Source organism: Scyliorhinus torazame, chromosome 27, assembly GCF_047496885.1.
Source record: "Scyliorhinus torazame isolate Kashiwa2021f chromosome 27, sScyTor2.1, whole genome shotgun sequence".
Taxonomy (NCBI): domain Eukaryota; kingdom Metazoa; phylum Chordata; class Chondrichthyes; order Carcharhiniformes; family Scyliorhinidae; genus Scyliorhinus; species Scyliorhinus torazame.
The window spans coordinates 37,709,428-37,729,949 of record NC_092733.1 but is presented as its reverse complement, the minus strand read 5'-3'; the positions used below and the strand labels follow the sequence as shown (position 1 = coordinate 37,729,949).

General features: G+C 48.0%; 1 protein-coding gene across 3 annotated transcripts in view; it reads right to left on the bottom strand.

Annotated features, from left to right (window-relative positions):
• LOC140403405 (CD209 antigen-like protein C) overlaps positions 1-16,251 on the bottom strand; it is an 82,393-nt gene extending 66,142 nt beyond the window's left edge. For all 3 annotated transcript variants that reach the window (XM_072491332.1, XM_072491333.1, XM_072491334.1), the window contains exons 1-3: positions 16,161-16,251; positions 14,965-15,084; positions 7,391-7,465 (exon numbers count right to left, since the gene is read on the bottom strand). In XM_072491332.1, coding sequence (XP_072347433.1) covers positions 7,391-7,465; positions 14,965-15,084; positions 16,161-16,236 — 271 coding nt within the window. In that variant the 5' untranslated portion in view covers positions 16,237-16,251. The remainder of the gene's footprint in view (positions 1-7,390; positions 7,466-14,964; positions 15,085-16,160) is intronic.
• Positions 16,252-20,522: the final 4,271 nt, after the last annotated feature.

The window sequence follows — 20,522 nt, the reverse complement described above, 5'->3', positions numbered from 1 at the left end:
GGATAAGATGGGGCCGGGGGGGGGGGGTTAAATATATATTAAGAAACACAAGAAAGAAAGAAATGGTAAAAGACAGTTAAAATGAAATGGGATGAGAACAAATGGGTCGAGGTGGGGTAGAGCTAATCATCTGATGTTGTTGAATATGATGTTGAGACCGGAATGCTGTAGCGTGACTAACCGGAAGATGAGATGTTGTTCCTCCAGTTTGTGTTGAGCTTCACTGTAACATTGCAGCAGGCCAAGAACAGACATGTGGGCAAGGGAGCAGGGTCTTTTGTTAAAATGGCAAGCAAGCAAGGATTCTATGGGAAGCAACAGATGAAATTGCAGAGCCGTGGCAATGATCTTTTCGTCCTCACTGTCAACAGGGGTGGTACCAGGGAATTGGAGAGTGGCGAATGTCGTACCCCTGTTCAAAAAAGGGACTAGGGATAACCCTGGGAATTATAGGCCAGTTTGTCTTACTTCGGTGGTAGGCAAAGTCATGGAAAGGGTACTGAAGGATAGGATTTCTGAGCATCTGGAAAGACACTGCTTGATTAGGGATAGTCAGCACGGATTTGTGAGGGGTAGGTCTTGCCTTACAAATCTTATTGAATTCTTTGAGGAAGTGACCAAGCATGTGGATGAAGGTAAAGCAGTGGATGTAGTGTACATGGATTTTAGTAAGGCATTTGATAAAGTTCCCCATGGTAGGCTTCTGCACAAAGTAAGGAGGCATGGGATAGTGGGAAATTTGGCCAGTTGGATAATGAACTGGCTAACCGATAGAAGTCAGAGAGTGGTGGTGGATGGCAAATATTCAGCCTGGATCCCAGTTACCAGTGGCGTACCGCAGGGATCAGTTCTGGGTCCTCTGCTGTTTGTGATTTTCATTAATGACTTGGATGAGGGAGTTGAAGGGTGGGTCAGTAAATTTGCAGACGATACGAAGATTAGTGGAGTTGTGGATAGTAAGGAGGGCTGTTGTCGACTGCAAAGAGACATAGATAGGATGCAGAGCTGGGCTGAGAAGTGGCAGATGGAGTTTAACCCTGAAAAGTGTGAGGTTGTCCATTTTGGAAGGACAAATATGAATGCGGAATACAGGGTTAATGGTAGAGTTCTTGGCAATGTGGCGGAGCAGAGAGATCTTGGGGTCTATGTTCATACATCTTTGAAAGTTGCCACTCAAGTGGATAGAGCTGTGAAGAAGGCCTATGGTGTGCTCGCGTTCATTAACAGAGGGATTGAGTTTAAGAGCCGTAAGGTGATGATGCAGCTGTACAAAACTTTGGTAAGGCCACATTTAGAGTACTGTGTACAGTTCTGGTCGCCTCATTTTAGGAAGGATGTGGAAGCTTTGGAAAAGGTGCAAAGAAGATTTACCAGGATGTTGCCTGGAATGGAGAGTAGGTCTTACGAGGAAAGGTTGAGGGTGCTAGGCCTTTTCTCATTAGAACGGAGAAGGATGAGGGGCGACTTGATAGAGGTTTATAAGATGATCAGGTGAATAGATAGAGTAGACAGTCAGAGACTTTTTCCCCGGGTGGAACAAACCATTACAAGGGGACATAAATTTAAGGTGAAAGGTGGAAGATATAGGAGGGATATCAGTGGTAGGTTCTTTACCCAGAGAGTAGTGGGGGCATGGAATGCACTGCCTGTGGAAGTAGTTGAGTCGGAAACATTAGGGACCTTCAAGCAGCTATTGGATAGGTACATGGATTACAGTAAAATTATAGTGTAGATTTATTTGTTCTCAAGGGCAGCACGGTAGCATTGTGGATAGCACAATGCTTCACAGCTCCAGGGTCCCAGGTTCGATTCCGGCTTGGGTCACTGTCTGTGCGGAGTCTGCACGTCCTCCCCGTGTCTGCGTGGGTTTCCTCCGGGTGCTCCGGTTTCCTCCCACAGTCCAAAGATGTGCGGGTTAGGTGAATTGGCCAATGATAAATTGCCCTTAATGTCCAAATTGCCCTTGGTGTTGGGTGGAAGTGTTGAGTTTGGGTAGGGTGCTCTTTCCAAGAGCCGGTGCAGACTCGAGGGGCCGAGTGGCCTCCTGCACTGTAAATTCAATGATAATCTATGATTAATCTAGGACAAAAATTCGGCACAACATCGTGGGCCGAAGGGCCTGTTCTGTGCTGTATTTTTCTATGTTCTATGTTCTATGTTCTATGTTCTTAACGGGAAGGTCAAGGTCCTGAATGCGCACAGACCGAAGATACTAGTGTCTTAAGCCCGTAGACAAAGGTTTAGAAATTTAAGGAAAGAACCTGGTCAAACATACATGGAGTTTGAAAGGATCAAACAGAGTAATTTTGATAGATGGATAAGGGCTTTGAAAATAGACCAAACATATGAAGCTCTCAGAGAAATTATACTTTTGGAGGAGTTTAAAAATTCAATTCCTGAAGTAGTGAGAGTTCATGTGGAAGAGCAGAGGGTTAAAACTGCGAGATTAGCAGCAGAAATGGCAGATGATTATGAATTAGTTCATAAATCAAAGTTTGATTTCCGACATCAGTTTCAGCCTGTGGGGGATAGAAACTGGGGAAAAGAGAAATATTCAAGTGGTAAAGGTATAGGGGATCTGATGGGAGATAATAAGGAGAGTGTACCTCAGATTTTTTTTTAAATCCAGGAGGGTGGAAGAGAAATTAAAAGTTTCAGGGGCGAGATTCTCCGACCCCCGCCGGGTCGGAGAATCGCCGGGGGCTGGCGTGAATCCCGCCCCCGCCGGTTGCCGAATTCTCCGGCACCGGAGATTTGGCGGGGGCCGGAATCGCGCCGCGCCGGTTGGCGGGCCCCCCCCCGCGATTCTCCGGCCCGGATGGACTGAAGTCCCGCTGCTAGAATGCCTGTCCCGCCGGCATGGATTAAACCACCTCTCTTACCGGCGGGACAAGGCAGCGCGGGCGGGCTCCAGGGTCCTGGGGGGGCGCGGGGCGATCTGGCCCGCGATCGGGGCCCACCGATCCGCGGGCGGGCCTGTGCCGTGGGGGCACTCTTTCCCTTCCGCCTTCGCCACGGTCTCCACCATGGCGGAGGCGGAAGAGACTCTCTCCACTGCGCATGCGCGGGAAACTGTCAGCGGCCGCTAACGCTCCCGCGCAAGCGCCACCCGGAGATGTCATTTCCCCGCCAGCTGGCAGGGCACCAAAGGCCTTTTCCGCCAGTTGGCGGGGCAGAAATCAGTCCAGCGCGGTCCTAGCCCCTCAAGGTTAGTGCTCGGCCCACCAAGATGCAGAGGATTACGCACCTTTGGGGCGGCACGATACCGGACTGATTTGCGCCGCTTTTGGCGCCGGTCAGCGGACGTTGCGCAGATACCGGAGAATTTCGCCCCAGATGTTTTTACTGTCATAAACTAGGCCATGTAAAGTCACAGTGTTGGGGTTGAAACAAAGCACTGGGAAGGCTGGTAAAACAGGATAAGCCAGTGGGGTTTGTTAAAGTGGTAAAGCAAAGCCCAAGTGAAGCGAAGGAGGTGCAAAAATTGTACAGCCTGATCAAGAGGTGATTGATAAGAAGATCCCAGATCTCTTTAAAGAATTTACTTGTGTGGGTAAAGTTTACTCATGTGTACCAGAAGGAGTATGTAAAGAAGTCAGAATATTAAAAGATACAGGAGCTAGTCAATCTTTAATGGTAAGAGATGAGGCGTTATGTACTTTGGGAGGAATATTGCCAGAAAAGGTGGTAATATGCGGAATTCAGGGTGAGAAGAGTAGAGTTCCATTCTATAAGGTAAGGTTGGAAAGTCCAGTGAAGAGTGGTGAAGTGATAGTAGGAGTAATAGAGACACTATCTTCTCCAGGAATACAGTTTATCTTGGGTAATGATATAGCTGGATCGCAGGTGGCAGTGATGCCGACTGTAGTTGATAAGCCAGTGGAAAATCAGACAACTGAAGTGTTGAAGGACGAATATCCTGGGATATTTCCGGATTGTGTAGTAACAAGGTCGCAAAGTCACAGGTTAAGACAAGAGGAGAATCAGAGAGTGAAGATGAAGTTGAAGTTCAATCTTCAGAAATTATTTCTTTTTTTTAAATATAAATTTAGTGTACCCAATTCATTTTTACCAATTAAGGGGCAATTTCCCATGGCCAATCCACCTACCCTGCACTTCTTTATGTTGGGGGGTGCAACCCACGCAAACACGGGGAGAATGTGCAAACTTCACACGGACAGTGACCCAGAGCCGGGATCGAACCTGGGATCTATGGGTATAGAGTGTTATGGGCCAAGTGCGGGCATCTGGGACTAGCTTAATGGTAAAAAACTGGGCGGCATGGACTGGTTGGGCCGAAGGGCCTGTTTCCATGCTGTAAACTTCTATGATTCTATGATTCTATGATCTCAGCGCCGTGAGGCGGCAATGCTCATCACTATGCCACCGTGGTGCCCTTCAGAAATAATTTTTGATCAGATGGTTGGAAAAGAACAAGAACAGGTGGAGGATGAGGCGGATAATTTTAGATCATGAAACTTGGCGGAGGAACAACAGAAAGATATAGAAATAAAACGGATGTATCAGAAAGCATACACGGAGGAGGAATCTGAGTGTGTACCAGAATGTTGTTACCTTAAAAATGATGTCTTGATGAGAAAATGGAGACCTTTACATATGCAGGTGGATGAAAAGTGGGCAGATGTTCATCAAGCAGTATTGCCGGTAGGTTATAGAAAGGAGGTGTTGCGAGTTGCACATGAGGTACCAGTGGGAGGTCATTTGGGAATAAGGAAAACTCAAGCTAAAATACAAAAACATTTTTATTGGCCTGGACTACATAAAGATGTAGTTAAATTTTGTTGATCATGTCACACATGTCAAGTGATTGGGAAACCTCAAGTGGTGATAAAACCAGCGCCCTTAATACCCATTCCAGCATTTGAGGAACCTTTTACAACGATCTTAATTGTTTGTGTAGGACCGCTTCCTAAAATAAAAAGTGGGAATGAATACCTTTTGAATACAATGGATGTGTCCACTAGGCCATGGATAGTCAGAGGCTTTTCCCCGGGGTAGAGGGGTCAATTACTAGTCGGCATAGGTTTAAGGTGAGAGGGGCAAGGTTTAGAGTAGATGTACGAGGCAAGTTTTTTACGCAGAGGGTAGAGGGTGCCTGGAACTCGCTACCGGAGGAGGTAGTGGAAGCAGGGACGATAGGGACATTTAAGGGGCATCTTGACAAATATATGAATAGGATGGGAATAGAAGGATACAGACCCAGGAAGTGTAGAAGATTGTAGTTTAGTCGGGCTGCATGGTCGGCACGGGCTTGGAGGGCCGAAGGGCCTGTTCCTGTGCTGTACTTTTCTTTGTTCTTTGTTCTTTGGTATATACCATCTGGAGTGACAGAAGCTGAAATCTCGCTTGTTCTTTCGGATAAAGATAACCAGATCACTTGACAATTTAAAAGTGCTACCTGTTTTCTGGAAATAATTCAAATGTACTGTTTTGGTAAAAGTTTTTTTTTGGTTTATTGGATGTTATCAAATTGAAACAGTTGAAAGGGAAGTCATTAAGTGTTATATATTGGAGAGAACTGTAGCTGTGTGGGGTATTTATGTTTGTAGTTGACAAAAATTTGTGTGTTTATAGAAATGTTAACTGAATTCGCAGAATGAACTTTGTCTTTGATTTAAAGGGCTTAAGGCCTCCATCGAATAACACCTGAAAGGTAGACCCTTATGCTCCTCATAACCAAAACTTATAAACAGTTGTTGGTCAGGTGAACTCCAAGATATACTTTAGTGTTTTCTAAACCCCTGGCCAATAACAATAGGCCCGGCTGCTGCTTGGGTGTCCCAGGTGGAATGGTACCGGCCTGTTCTGCCTGCTGCCCATCAGATGTGCCAGGGACAGGCGAGGGGTGAACAAGGCTGCGGTGTTCCTGCACCTCCCCTATGGGCATCATCGGCCCGTACCCCATCACCTCCGTCTCCCTCCATGTGCCAGATGGCCCCCGGGCTACTCCATGGGATTGGGGTGAGAGTGGAGCTAACCCCTGAGGCTCCCCACCACCTTGCACTGCCAGTCCGCGAGGCTCGCTCCCGTCCCGAGCAAGGTCTCGATGCTCACGATGTTGGAAAAGAGGGAGTGGACCACCTCCCTCTGAGACTACCCCACACTACCTGTGACTTTGCCACCTCCCTCTGGGTCTGTGCCATGTCAGCCAGTAACCGGTCAATACTGGTGACGCTCTCAGCCATGACCCACTTTTACTGGCCACACACAGGATCCGCTGCAATGTCCAGGTGTCCCTGGTACATGACTGCCTGTCAGAGGGCAACCCTGTCCCGGGCCTTGGCCACTGCATGCACAGAGTTCCCTAGGCCTTGGACATCTTGACCCATGGCCGATACCTTTGCACCCAAGGCCTCGACCTCAGATGCCACTGACGTGGTTTTACTGGGTTGCATTCATGGCCGCAGCATCTCCTGCTCCTGCACGCAGTTGGACTCCTCCAACTGCACCTGCAGGCGCTGGATGGTTGCCGACACCCCCTTTCAGAAGCCCGAAACCTTCCTGGGTGGCACCTAGCCGCTGGGGTCAGGCCGCCCTCTGACTGTCTGCTCCTTCTGAAGGATAGCTGTGGTCTTCGTGAGCAGGGCAGCCGGCCATGGCAGCCACGATAATTGTTGGCACGTAGTGCAGATTGAGTATTCGGTCACCCTCCGGGTGGGGAGGGAATGGTGTTTCGGGTCTGTCGGACGGCAGTTGGTGCCAGGGCCATGGTGCTGCCTATTCATCCTGGCTACCCTTAGGAGGTTGTGCAGTTTTTTCGGGCACTGTCCTGTCTTGGAGATGTGTCCCACAGCGCTCACAACCTCTTCCACCTACGCCCAGGCCCAGTGCATGGTGGCGGGTGGCAACCTCCTTCCCACTCCGGGGTACAGGGTTGCCTGACTCTCCTCCATGGCATCCAACAGGGTCTCAAGTTCATTGTCCATGAACTGGAGTCTGCTCTGCATGCTCTTTTCGACTGGGATGGGTGTGTGTGGGGAGCAGACTGCTCATATGCGTCTGCAGCTTGTCAGCCTCTTAAATGTCAATCCCGGCATGTCAAACACCATTTTTTATTGCAATCAATCTTGCCGGTGGCGCTCATTAATCATTGAAAATTGTTCCGGGAGCTGCCCCAATTTTGCTGTTGTAGAAGTCCACCGATTCTGTCCTGGCAACAACACCAAAAATCTAACACTTAGAATCCCACCCAGAATTTATATTCAGTGACTTTATTTGTTTTATTGTCCACAGATAGAGCTGAAACTCCCCCCGGCTCAAACGTATTTCAACACGTGTCCGGAGTGATTGTCAAAAGAATGATCTGAAAACTAGAGATATCTCTGAACTGGAGACGCAAAGATCTGTCAGATTGGGAATTCACACTCACCATTACTCTTCAATTCGGAAAGTTCCATCTTCAAATCGGTTTCTGACATCTTCATTTCGCCAATTACCTGTGTGACTGAAATGGAGAAAGGCTTCGACTCACGCATTAGCTTGTACGTCATTATCTCCTCCTGCCTCTCATGGGGAAAATCACATGGTCAGGCCAACCTTTACTTTTCAACTCAAATTCAATTTCCCCTTCTTTCCCCATCTCTGCATGGATTGTTGCGTACTTCCTCTTACATGTACATCACCTGTGGACTAGGGAGGGTTCAGACATGGTTAACCCCAGGGATCAGAGTTGGGTCAAGGTCCACTTTTCTTCCTGGGTTTGCTGAGTTGAAATTTAACAAGGCCCAATCCCAGAAAGACTGAAGACTCAAAATTAGGAGCTTGGCGCACAGTGAAGTAGGATGTAAAAGAGATAAGATAGACATGGGCAGGTGAGTGAAATGAGTATACAGGTAACGGAGATAATTTAATTTGGAGAAGTTTGCAATATGAGAGAAAGAAATTAGGAAATTGCAAAACTGTTATATTCACATTTGTTGGGGGTAAATTCCAGAGGATTACATCACACACAGCATAGATAGAAACTACTCAGCCCAATAAGTCCATGGCAGTGTGTATGTTGTACTCGAGTCTTCTCCCATCTTTTCACATCCAAATCATTGCAACCCTTTTGTTACAACCCTCATTAGATCCACGGGGATGATTCAATTTACCTCCCTGTGGAGTACCATCTCCCCCTGTGAGAAATGGAGGCCCAACAGTGGGGCTCATTAATTTCCTTCGACAAAAGCTGACCCAGGAAGGAGCTGGCAGCTCAGGATCGTCCCTGCTGGGACTTGGACTGTTGCTTTGTTGCTGTATTTCCGAGCTGTGAGTCGGAAATAAACTCCTCATTGACTACAATACCTTATGTCCCTTCTACATCCAATTCCTGTCTAAATTCCCTGAACTGCATCTATACTATTTGTATCAACCATTCCCTATGTCAACAAATTCATCATTCTAATCACTCTTTGGGTATAGCTAAATTTTATTCGTAATTGGAATATATAATTAAGAATAGGGTGACTGAACACTCAGATAAATTTCAGCTGATTAGAAAGCCAATATCAATTTGTAGAGAGTGGAAGATATCCAATAAACCATCTTGAAATATTTCTGAAGAAGGCGGTTGAGAGGGAAATTACTATGGTTATGATGCATGTGGAATTGCAGAAAGCATTCAATACGGTTTCAAATAAGACACTTTTGCTAATCCTAAAACTCAGAGACTTGACATCAGGGAATATACAGACAGTGGAAGGATTGTCAATGAAGAGAGACCTAGGGCTTCAAATACAATTCCTTGATGCTAAATAGGAGATTGAAAGGGTGGCACTTGGCACTTGACATTGCTGCTGACGGCGCTGAGGACCCGGGTTCGAATCCCGGCCCTGGGTCACTGTCCGTGTGGAGTTTGCACATTCTCCCCGTGTCTGCGTGGATTTCACCCCCACAACCCAAAGATGTGCAGGCTAGGTGGATTGGCCACACTAAGATTGCCCCTTAATTGGGGAAAAAAAATAATTGGGTACTCTAAATTTATTTTAAAAAAAGAAGATTATACAATCAGAGACAAACAAGAGAAAAAACAAGAAATAATAAATTGTATATTGGATTGGATTGTTGTCACGTATACTGAGGTACAGTGTACGTGACAAGATATTGTTCTCATGCAGCTGAAACAGATCATACCATACATGAAAAGAAAATACATAATAGGGCAAACATAACATACACAATGTAAATACATGGACACAGGCATCGGGTGAAGCATACAGGGGTGTAGTACTACTCAGTAGAGAAGATGTGTGAAGAGATCAGGTCAGTCTATAAAGAGGGTCGTTTTATAGTCTGGTAACGGCGGGAAAGAAGCTGCTTTTGAATCCGTCAGTGAGTGTTTTCAGACTTTTGTATTTCCTGCCCATGGAAGAAGTTGGAAGAGTGAGTAAGCTGAGTGGGAGGTGTAGACAGAGTCAATGGATGGGAGGCGGGTTCGTGTGATGGACTGGGTGATGTTCACGACTCTGTAGTCTCTGACGGTCTTGGGTCGAGCAGTTGCCATACCAGGCTGTGATGCAGCCCGATAGGATGCTTTCTATGGTGCACCTGTAAAAGTTGGTGAGAGTCAATATGGACATGCCAATTTTCCTTACTTGGAAAGTATTGGAGAAACCATTCTTGGAGATCTGTTTGTTATTTTGGACATCTATTAATGAAGGGACAGTAAAGTATAGAGATCATTCAGTGTAGTTTCACCAGGATAAAAGTGGGGATGGAAAGATTGATTTTTGAGAGATTTGGTCTGTTCCCATTGCATTTGAGAAAGCAATCAGAAAATTCAATAGAGGTCCTAAAAATTGTGTTTTAATGAGTAGAGCGAGAATATTTTCTAAGATTGGGGAGTAACATGTATCAATTTAAAGTAGTCGCTTAGAGAGTAGGGAGTGAGTGTAGAGTGAGGAAGGAGTGAGAGAGAGTGACAAGTGAGTAAGGAGAGTGTGGAGTGAGTGAAAATAAAAGGTAAGAGGTAAGGAGGAAGGATTTGTTAGCACAAGTGATCACTCGGAAAGTTTCTGGTGTAAGGAGTAATTCAGACAGAGCCCACTGCATCTTTTAAGTGAAAAATGGATGCTCGTTTTAAGCAGAGGTCTGGACAGGGCGATGGAAGAGGAGGGGAGGTGTGAATCGAGTCTGGATTGCTCTGGCAACTGACAGTTTGAGTTGACCGATCCTGTTCTGTTGCTTTGGTATTTCTATTGAGCCTACTCATTCTCTACTTCTGTAATGTCGTCCAGCCCTACAGCCCTCTGACTTACCTGCACTGCTCCAATTATCACCTCCAAAGCATACTTGAAGCTAATCACCACCATTGGTGACATTTGTTACGACACCCTGGATGAGAGCGCGGTCAATTCTAGCCCCACAGGCCCCAGAGTCCCAACACAAGTGAATAAGCAAATCACGAGGATAAGGTTTCCGAGATCTTTGGCCCATGACTCCTCCAATGACTTACAGGCACCAGATTTCTAAGTGAGACACAACAACTGTTTATTTAGAACAAAAGTAGAGATAAGACATGCAATAATTAGACTAGAATTACAGCCAGCTAATCTACTACTTCCCCCCGCCCCACTTTTACCCTCCCATCCTCTATCTAAACACGCACAAGACGGACACATGCAGAGGGATGGGGAGGAGAAAAATAAAAGAGGATTAATGTGAGATGGAAGATTTGTGCCCTTGCTTGGGATGTTTAAGTTGTTTTTCCAGCTGACTGTCCTTCTAGGACACAAAGTGATTTGGAACTATCGGTTGGATGGGTAATGAGAAACTTCTGGCTCGAACATTCAGTCCGAACCCCGAGACAGTGGGATTTCATAGATTTCATCGAATTTACAGTGCAGAAGGAGGCCATTCGGCCCATCGGGTCTGCACTGGCTCTTGGAAAGAGCACCCTACCCAAGGCCAACACCTCTACCCTATCACCATAACCCAGTAACCCCACCCAACACTGAGGGCAATTTTGGACACTAAGGGCAATTTATCTTGGCCAATCCACCTAACCTGCACATCTTTGGACTGTGGGAGGAAACCGGAGCACCCAGAGGAAACCCACTCACACACAGGGAGGACGTGCAGACTCCGCACAGACAGTGACCCAGCAGGGAATCAAACCCGGGACCCTGGAGCTGTGAAGCAACTGTGCTATCCACAATGCTACCGTGCTGCCCACTTTGGGGAGTCACTTTAACTCTTATTAACCAAGGTCTTCACTCGAAGAACCCACCTCACTTCTGTTTACTTCTGACTTGTTTCCAACTCCACCAGAACAACAAACAGCCTTTCCAACGAAAGAACAGAGCTTCCCACATGAGATTACAAGAAGGGTTTGTTAACTGGCCCTGCTTTCAGCTAGTGGCTGGATTGGATCCTTAAGATTCCTTGTCTCCCCTCAAACCCAACTCTCAGCTTTGCATCTTATTCTTACTTGGTGTACAGTCTCACTGGAATGTCTACCAGCTTGGAGAAACAAAGCCTCCAACCGGGGTGTTTGAGAAAGATTTACCCTTTTCTGGGGAGAGATGAATTCAAAAAAGCCTCCTTCAGCTCTGAGTTCAAAACAAAACTAAAATCCAGATGAAGCTTTCCTGTCCTTGGCAGAACATTCCGGAACAGTCAGCACCAGTCAGCATTGACTATCAGCCAAGAGCCGACAAAGTGAACAGCTTATTGCTCAACAGCCAAGTCCATCAAGATGAGTGATCACCGATGCTAGCACATCCTTCTGTTTTTTTTTTAAATTAAAGGTGAAGTCCATCTTAAAGGTTCAGGTCCAATTAATTAACATTGCTGAACTCTTCTTCCGCCGTCTTTGTCCCCGTGCTCACTTCTTTGGGCAGGATTCCTCCAGTTCTACAGATCCTTTCACCAGCCTCCACTACTCTCCTTCACCTGGACTGCACCCCCCTCCCCCGGCCGCTTACCTGCCCTTGATTTTTTAATTCAGAACTGTCGGCATGACCTTGACCGTCTCAATCTCTCTGCTCCTCTCACCCACTCTAATCTGTCACCCGGCTGCACTTCACTCACTCAGGTCCAACCCTGACTTTGTCACTGGACCCACCGACAAGGGTGGTACTGTTTCTGTCTGGCGTATTGACCTCGATCTCACAGAGGCTGAACGCCAACTCTCAGACACTTCCTCCTACCTCCCCCACGATAATGACCCCACCACCGAGCATCAAGCCATTGTTTCCAGGACTATCACTGGCCTCATTGCCTCTGGAGATCTTCCTTCCACAACTTATATCTTCAATCTCCCAACTCTGCGAACAGCCCACTTCTACCTCCTCTCTAAAATCCACAAACAGGACTGTCCCAGTAGGCCCATCGTGTCAGCCTGTTCCTGCGCCACCGGACTCATTTCTTCCTATCTTGACTCCATCCTCTCTCCTCTTATCCAGTCCAATCCCACCTACATTCGTCATTCTTCCGATGCCTTACATCACATCAAGAACTTCCAGTTCCTCGGCCCTAACCGCCGTCTCTTTACCACGGATGTTGAATCCTTCTTTCCCTCCATTTCCAACCAGAATAGTCTGATGACTCTCTGCTTCTAGCTCGAACAGAGGCCTGTACAATCCCCGTCCACCACTCTCCGCCACCTGGCTGAATTTGTTCTCTCACTGAACAATTTCCCCTTTAATATGTCTCATTTCCTCCAAACCAAAGGTGTGGCAGTGGGGACCCGCATGGGTCCCAGTTTGACCTGTCTCTTTATGGGGTGCGTGGAACATTCCTTGTTCCAGTCCTAGCCCAGTCCCATCCCACAACTCTTTTATCGGTTCATTGATGACTGTTTCAGTGCCACATGTTGCAGTCTGGACTTGGAAAAATTTATTAATTTTGCTTCCAATCTCCATCTCTCGATCACCTTCTCATGGTCCGTCTCCGACACTGATGTTAATAAGAGGGTGGCACTTGGGGAGCATTGTGGCCAATCTGGGGGTTAGGCATGTGTGGTTAGTAGGAAGCTACAGAGGTTGCTGGTAGTCCTGGTAAACGTTGATGCCCCGAATTGGGACGGCGTGGACTTTATGAGGTGCTGGGGAGGATTCCGGACCTGGACACTGATCGGTTGATTATGGGGGTGATTTCAATATGGTCCTGGACCCGTGTCTGGAGCGGTCAAGTCCAAACCTCGTCAAAGGTGTCGGCAATGTCTCGGGAGCTGAAGTGGGGGGGGGGGGGGGGGGTCATGGAGTGCATTGGGGGGGGGAGGGGGGGAGTGGACCCATGGAGGTTTGGGAGGCTGAGGGCGAAGGGGTTCTCGTACTTCTCCCATGTGCACCGGGTGTACTCCCAGATTAATTTTTTCATAATGGACAAGGCGCTGCTGGCAGGGGTGGCCGATTCGGGGTGCTTGGTGATTGTGGTTTCTGACCATGTGCCTCATCGGGTGGATTTGTGGGTGGTTCAGGGGGAGGCCCAACGGCCGCAGTGGAGGTTGGATGTGCGGCAGTTGGCGGACGAGGAGGTGTGCACGTGCGTGAGGGCTGCCATTCGGGGCTGTATGGAGTTTAACAACATGGGGAAGGTCACAGCCCCCATGTTGTGGGAGTCACTCAAGGCGGTAGTTAGGAGGGCAATTTATTTTGGTCTGGGCGCATAGGGAGAGGATGGAATGTGAGGAGAGAGCCAGGCTGGCAGGTGAGACTCTGAGGGTGGAGCGGAGGTACTCAGTGGCACCGGAGGAGGGTTTGTGGAAGGAGAGGCAGAGGCGCCAGATGGAGTTTGGGTTGATGTCTATGGGGAAGGTGGTGGGGCAGTAGCGGAGAGCCAGAGGGACAGTTTACGAGTATGAGGAGAAGGAGATTAGGATGCTGGTCCATCAGTTGAGGAAGCAAGCAGCAGCAAGGGAGATTCCCTGTCAACGGAAATCCCAGAAAGGTGGGTGCGAGGAGTTAAAGTTTTTGTCTATTTCTCCTGGACTGATTGCCCATTTGAAAGCTTGGAGTTGGTAGAGTTTCAGTGAAAGTTTGCTTTTCCTATATTCATCCTCTTAGTGGATCAGTTCCAAACAAATTGTTTATAATCAATAAACTTAGACAGTATTTACTAAATTGGTGTCTGAGCCTTTACCACATGGTTATGTCCCTGTCAAACCCAAACAATTTAAAAGGGCAATTTGGGTTACAGCATTTGGACGTGCACAGCTAAATTAAAACAAGTTTAAAATATCAAAAGACCCCTTTCAAAATGTTCACTAGCTTGGTGCTGCAGAGTTAATTTGTATGTGTTCCCCTCATGGCACAATTCAACTATTGGAAGCCAGTATCCTGAGATGTTTGGCAGCGTCACTTTAATTAGAAACACTGAGGAAATGAAGCTTGAAATAGGCTGAACAAAAATGCTGAAGATTGCTAATTTCTCATTTTTAATAGGTGCTGCAAATGCGAGACTCAATCCTGATAATGGCAAGTAGTTAGAATTTTCTTTTTGATAACAGTACTTATTTATTTATAATAGTGGAAGTGCTTTGCGCAGAGTCCAACTTCCATATCTCCTTTCACCATCACCACTTGCATGTCCCAGCTCCATTTTAGACCATCAAATATGCACGGTCCCTCCGAAAGGGCATTCTACCCAGATCCACTCCCCCCGCCCCATCCCTGTAAACCCACCCAATCTTTGGACAATGAGGGGAAATTTAACATGGCCAATCTATCTAACCTGCACATGTTTGGACGGTGGGGTGAAACCAGAACACCCAGAGGAAACCCATGCAGACCGGAGGAGAATGTGCAAACTCCACGCAGACAGTCACCCAAGGCCAGAATTGAACCAGGGTCCCTGGCGCTGTGAGGCAGTAGTGCTAACCACTGTGTTGTCCATTGGTGCATTACTCCTGCATTATTAATACATGTTCATTTATGCATATCTTTGAATTAACTTTGTGAACTGTCATTACCGAATACATAACGCCATGTTCCAAAGTTTAAAACAATTCGCAGAACTTACACAGTATAACTGCAGTTCCTAGAATCACCACCGACAGCAGGATGGAGAGACCCAGGGGAATGGAGATGACCAGAGGTGGACATTTTCCTCGGACAGGATCTGCTGATTGGACACCTTGTTCTGTAACGAGTATGAGAATGTTATCACTGAAAGGGGGAGAGGGACTCGTCTTGTTCAAAAGACGCCAAATCTTTCCTTATTTGCTCCTGGAGAGAAGTTCCTGGTGTTGCTGTCAACACTGGACCTTGTCATAGTATACACCAGTATATCATGGTGCAGACACACACATACTCATGGACACACAGCAAGACCAATCAACACACACAACACCACAGCCAATCACCAGTTTGAGCACACTCACCATAAAGACAGAGGGCATCAGTTTACCCGCTCATTCGGGATGCAGCCTCTCAGAAGGGCAGAGCTTACAGCTTACAGCACAGATCTTCACCATGTGCTGAGTGCATAGGCTGGTTAGGACAGGCATAGGTCTTTAGTTTAATCTAACATCGTGTTAACCCACAGTGAAAGTATGTTCAACAGTATCTAGCTTAATAAAATAGTGTTGTACTATTACAAGTGTTGGTAGCCTGTCTATGTTAGTGCTAAGGTAAACGCAGTTTCCACAGATCCAGAGTACCCAACACATCAGACATTTTTAAACTTTACATAGTTGAACAACATTTTTTCGATTAAAGAACTTTCCATAAGAGCGGCTTCAAGATCCAAAATGGACAGGAAACTGAAGTGAGGCAAGTTATGGAGAGTTACAAAAAGAACATACTAAATATAATTTACTCATTAATCTGCATCAGACAAGGAACAGAGGCTATTGTCCATCATACACCTCCTCCTAATCAATTCCTCAACATTTCACCGTCCCTCATCAGCATCTTTACTTCAAAATCCTCCTCACACATTTCAGTCAATAACATCTTCAAATTGATGGTCCCAGTTTTATTTTCTACCCCTCTGCTTTATCTCACTGTTTATTATTAATTTCACCATTAGTTAAAGGGATGGTCACGGGGGGCTTTCACTCGCTGTTTCGTCTAAAATCACTAATTCTAAAGTGGAATTTACCAACAAAACCTTTTCTCAACCAACGAGAAATTAATTCAGCTGAATTTGAATGAATTCCAGTGAATTACGAAGGACTGAATAACTGTACAATAATGATTGGGTCACTGATGTACCTGACTTCACGTTTTCCTGTTTTTCCCTGTCTCCTCTTGGTCGATCGATATTTTCATATGTATCATCCAGCTCCATGTTCTCAGCTGGGTGAACTTCTTGTCTCGAGAGGCAACTAGAGAAAAGAAACTCCTCACAGTTCAACTTCCTGCACATTTAACTTTTCATCTGAAAAGCCACAGCTATGAGATGATCAAGATAATTTAGCACTTCTGCTTTTTGACGATGCCACATACTTGTTCCTTTTCCCCTAGTCCTATTTCTGCTGTTGTTGACTTTAATATCCCTTCTTTAATTGGTTGTGAAAATACTTGCAGCTTAGTTTATCTGTACTTACATCTTCACAGAATTCTGGATTTGAATCTCCAGGTCATTTTTTTCATGCACGATCTTTCAACATCTTGCGAGTGTGTTTTCCCATTCCATTGAGTACACAATCCCATTCCACTGGTAATACGGGGAATCAAGATGTTGGGCATGATTTAATGGGAAAAAGCAGAGTGCAGCAGAGCCGGGAAATATTCCGCTGTCAAACGAGATTCTATTTTTTGGGGCCTTGGTAAGGAACTCCCACCAAGGCCGCACTTAATTTCCTGCACTCAGCTTGTCAGTGCAGGAAGCGCTGCGGCGCGAAAGATAAATGTTGCCTGTATCTCGCCACCCACCTCAGCATCCCCACCATGGCCTCCGTACCTGTTATGGGATCCTGGAGCCCCATGTCACCCACCTCATAAGGGCACGGTGCTAACTTGCCTCGAGGCAAGGTACTAACATGGATTGACGACTGGCTGTCAGGCAGAAGGCAGAGAGTTGGGATAAAAGGTTCTTTTTCGGAATGGCAACCGGTGACGAGTGGTGTCCCGCAGGGTTCAGTGTTGGGGCCACAGCTGTTCTCTTTATATATTAACGATCTAGATGACGGGACTGGGGGCATTCTGGCTAAGTTTGCCGATGATACAAAGATAGGTGGAGGGGCAGGTAGTATGGAGGAGGTGGGGAGGCTTCAGAAAGATTTAGACAGTTTAGGAGAGTGGTCCAAGAAATGGCTGATGAAATTCAACGTGGGCAAGTGCGAGGTCTTGCACTTTGGAAAAAAGAATAGAGGCATGGACTATTTTCTAAACGGTGACAAAATTCATAATGCTGAAGTGCAAAGGGACTTGGGAGTCCTAGTCCAGGATTCTCTAAAGGTAAACTTGCAGGTTGAGTCCGTAATTAAGAAAGCAAATGCAATGTTGTCATTCATCTCAAGAGGCTTGGAATATAAAAGCAGGGATGTACTTCTGAAGCTTTATAAAGCATTAGTTAGGCCCCATTTAGAATACTGTGAGCAATTTTGGGCCCCACACCTCAGGAAGGACATACTGGCACTGGAGCGGGTCCAGCGGAGATTCACACGGATGATCCCAGGAATGGTAGGCCTAACATACGATGAACGTCTGAGGATCCTGGGATTATATTCATTGGAGTTTAGGAGGTTGAGGGGAGATCTAATAGAAACTTACAAGATAATGAATGGCTTAGATAGGGTGAATGTAGGGAAGTTGTTTCCATTAGCAGGGGAGACTAGGACCCGGGGGCACAGCCTTAGAATAAAAGGGAGTCACTTTAGAACAGAGATGAGGAGAAATTACTTCAGCCAGAGAGTGGTGGGTCTGTGGAATTCATTGCCACAGAGGGCGGTGGAGGCCGGGACGTTGAGTGTCTTTAAGACAGAAGTTGCTAAATTCTTGATTTCTCGAGGAATTAAGGGCTATGGAGAGAGAGCGGGTAAATGGAGTTGAAATCCGCCATGATTGAATGGTGGAGTGGACTCGATGGGCCGAATGGCCTTACTTCCGTTCCTATGTCTTATGGTCTTATGGTCTTGTGGCACCCGCAGGCCTGATTCCTGGAACTGGCAACCTGGAACCTGAGCTCTGCCAGCATGGCACACTGGCAGTGCCTCTGCCAGCCTGGAATCGCCAGCATCTGCTGCTAACATTTTTAAGTGAGCTAACTGCTCACTTAAATATGGAAATCTGGATCACGCTCAGCGAGCATCACAAATCTTGCGAGGTTTAACGGCCTCGTCATGAAACCAAGTGGGGCGCGACGAGGCCGTGCACTCGTGCCCGATGAACCTGCAGGATAAAAGAATGTAATTCTGAAGCAGATGGGGTTGAAAGCAATAATAAACAAGGCAGGATTCTCCGTGACATCGCGGCAAAATTATGGAAGGCGATCCCCCCCCCCCCCCCCCCGCCCCCCGCCCCCCCCAACCAGCGACACCCACCGGGGAACACCCAGGGCCACACCGACGGCAGCCCCCAGTGAGGGCAGTGCCATCACACGGTGACCCTGGCAGCAGGGACGGGCACCAGGACCGGGGGCAACGACGGGGCCGAGGTGCGGAGGTGGGGGGACATGCGTTGCTGGGGTGCGTAGTGACAACCGGGACCACCATGTAGCCTGTCATGATATTCAGGTGAACATCACAGCACACACACACATACATAATGATGGACAGATCAACGGACCAATCAACACACACATCACGACAGCCAATCACAGACAAGAGCAGACACAGTACAAAGCAGGGAACACGACACTTCCTGGGCACTCGAGCAGGAGACGGCTCAGGGCACAGACCTCATTGCCAGCCACTCAGAGGTTCACCATGTGCTGAATACCAGAGTTTAATATGGTAATAGTTCATTGAAATAAAACTGCGTTGTACCATTCGCAACCGTGTTGGTTTGTCTGTGTATCAGAGTACCCAACACTTCATGGTACCAGGGGTGATTTGATACCTACCCACAAATCTGCCATCCTGCGCCATGGACACCGTCAACACACCGCAGCCGCTGCAAGTCGCTGGGAACCTCGGCGTAAATTGGAAGCTGTTCAAACAGCGCTTCCAGCTCTTTCTGGAAGCCAACGAAAGGGAGAGCGCCTCGGACACCAGGAAGATCGCCATCCTCCTCACCACCGCAGGGCAGCACGCCATCCATGTCTACAACTCCCTGGTGTTCGCGGAAGGCGAGGACAAATCCAAATACAAGACGGTCCTTCTCAAGCCCGACCAACACTTCAACGTCGAGGTCAACGAGAGCTTCGAGAGGTATGTCTTCCAGCAGCGCCTGCAAGGTAAGGATGAGCTCTTTCAGTCCTTCCTGACGCCTCTGCGCATACTCGCGCAGTCCTGCGGTTACGACACCACCTCAGAGTCCATGATTCGGGACCAGATCGTTTTTGGGGTCGCCTCGGGCACCCTACGCCAGCAGCTTTTAAAAATAAAAGGCCTCACCTTAGCCTCCGCAATCGAAGCCTGTGTCCTGCACGAAAACGTGACCGGCCGCTATGCCCAATTTCAGGCGACCGGATCGGCGCGGCGGGGGTCCTGCGCGGCCAGATCGGCGAGCCAGGTGCCCCGCGAGGCCGAACAGGTCCAGGCGATCGAGTTCCTCCCGGCCTGCGGCCCGGACGAGGGCGGCCATTTCGCGCGCTTTTCGAGGCCTCCCGCGCTTGTGCGCGCCAAAACCTACGGCAACACTGAGGGACGTGATGCACAGGCACGCTCGACGCAAGACCGAACTGCGCATGTGCAGTGGCGCAACGAACGCCATGACGTCACGACGTGCGGCAACTGTGGAGCTGCACATTCAAAGCGGCAATGTCCCGCAAGAACCCGACAATGCCTCCGCTGTGGCAAGGTGGGCCACTACGCTGCCGACTGTCGAGCAGCTCAACCTGTCGATCTTCCACAACTCCGACAACCTCGCAGGGACGTGCGGACCATTCAGCCTCCCCATTACGAATCGTGCCCAGACGACATCCAGACCGGTGACACAGATGACCGAGACGCCTTCCGTGTTGCGGTCATTGATGGGAACCGAGTTAACACGATCAATCCGGGTGATGAATGGTGTGCCACCCTGACGGTCAACCGATCGCTGATAACTTTCCGCCTGGACACTGGCGCCTCCGCCAACCTCATAGCATGGTCAGCCTTCTACGCCATGAAGGTCAGACCACCAATCCGGCCGTCCCGGTGCAGGATGGTCGACTACAACGGGAACGTAATCCCGGCTATGGGATCCTGCCAGCTCCAGGTGACACACAACATACACACGGCCACACTCTCGTTCGAGATAGTCGGATCGTCGAAGGACTCCCTGCTGGGCGCACAGGCATGCAAGGCTCTCCACCTCGTGCAACGAGTCCACTCTCTCTCTCCAGACGGCACGTCTGACTTCCCGGATGCAGAGTTCAGCGCACAGCTCCAATCGCTCCTCGCCCACAACCAGGGGGCAGTCGAGGGCATGGGAACACTGCCATACACCTATAGCATTTGGCTCAAACCAGACGCCACCCCGGTCATT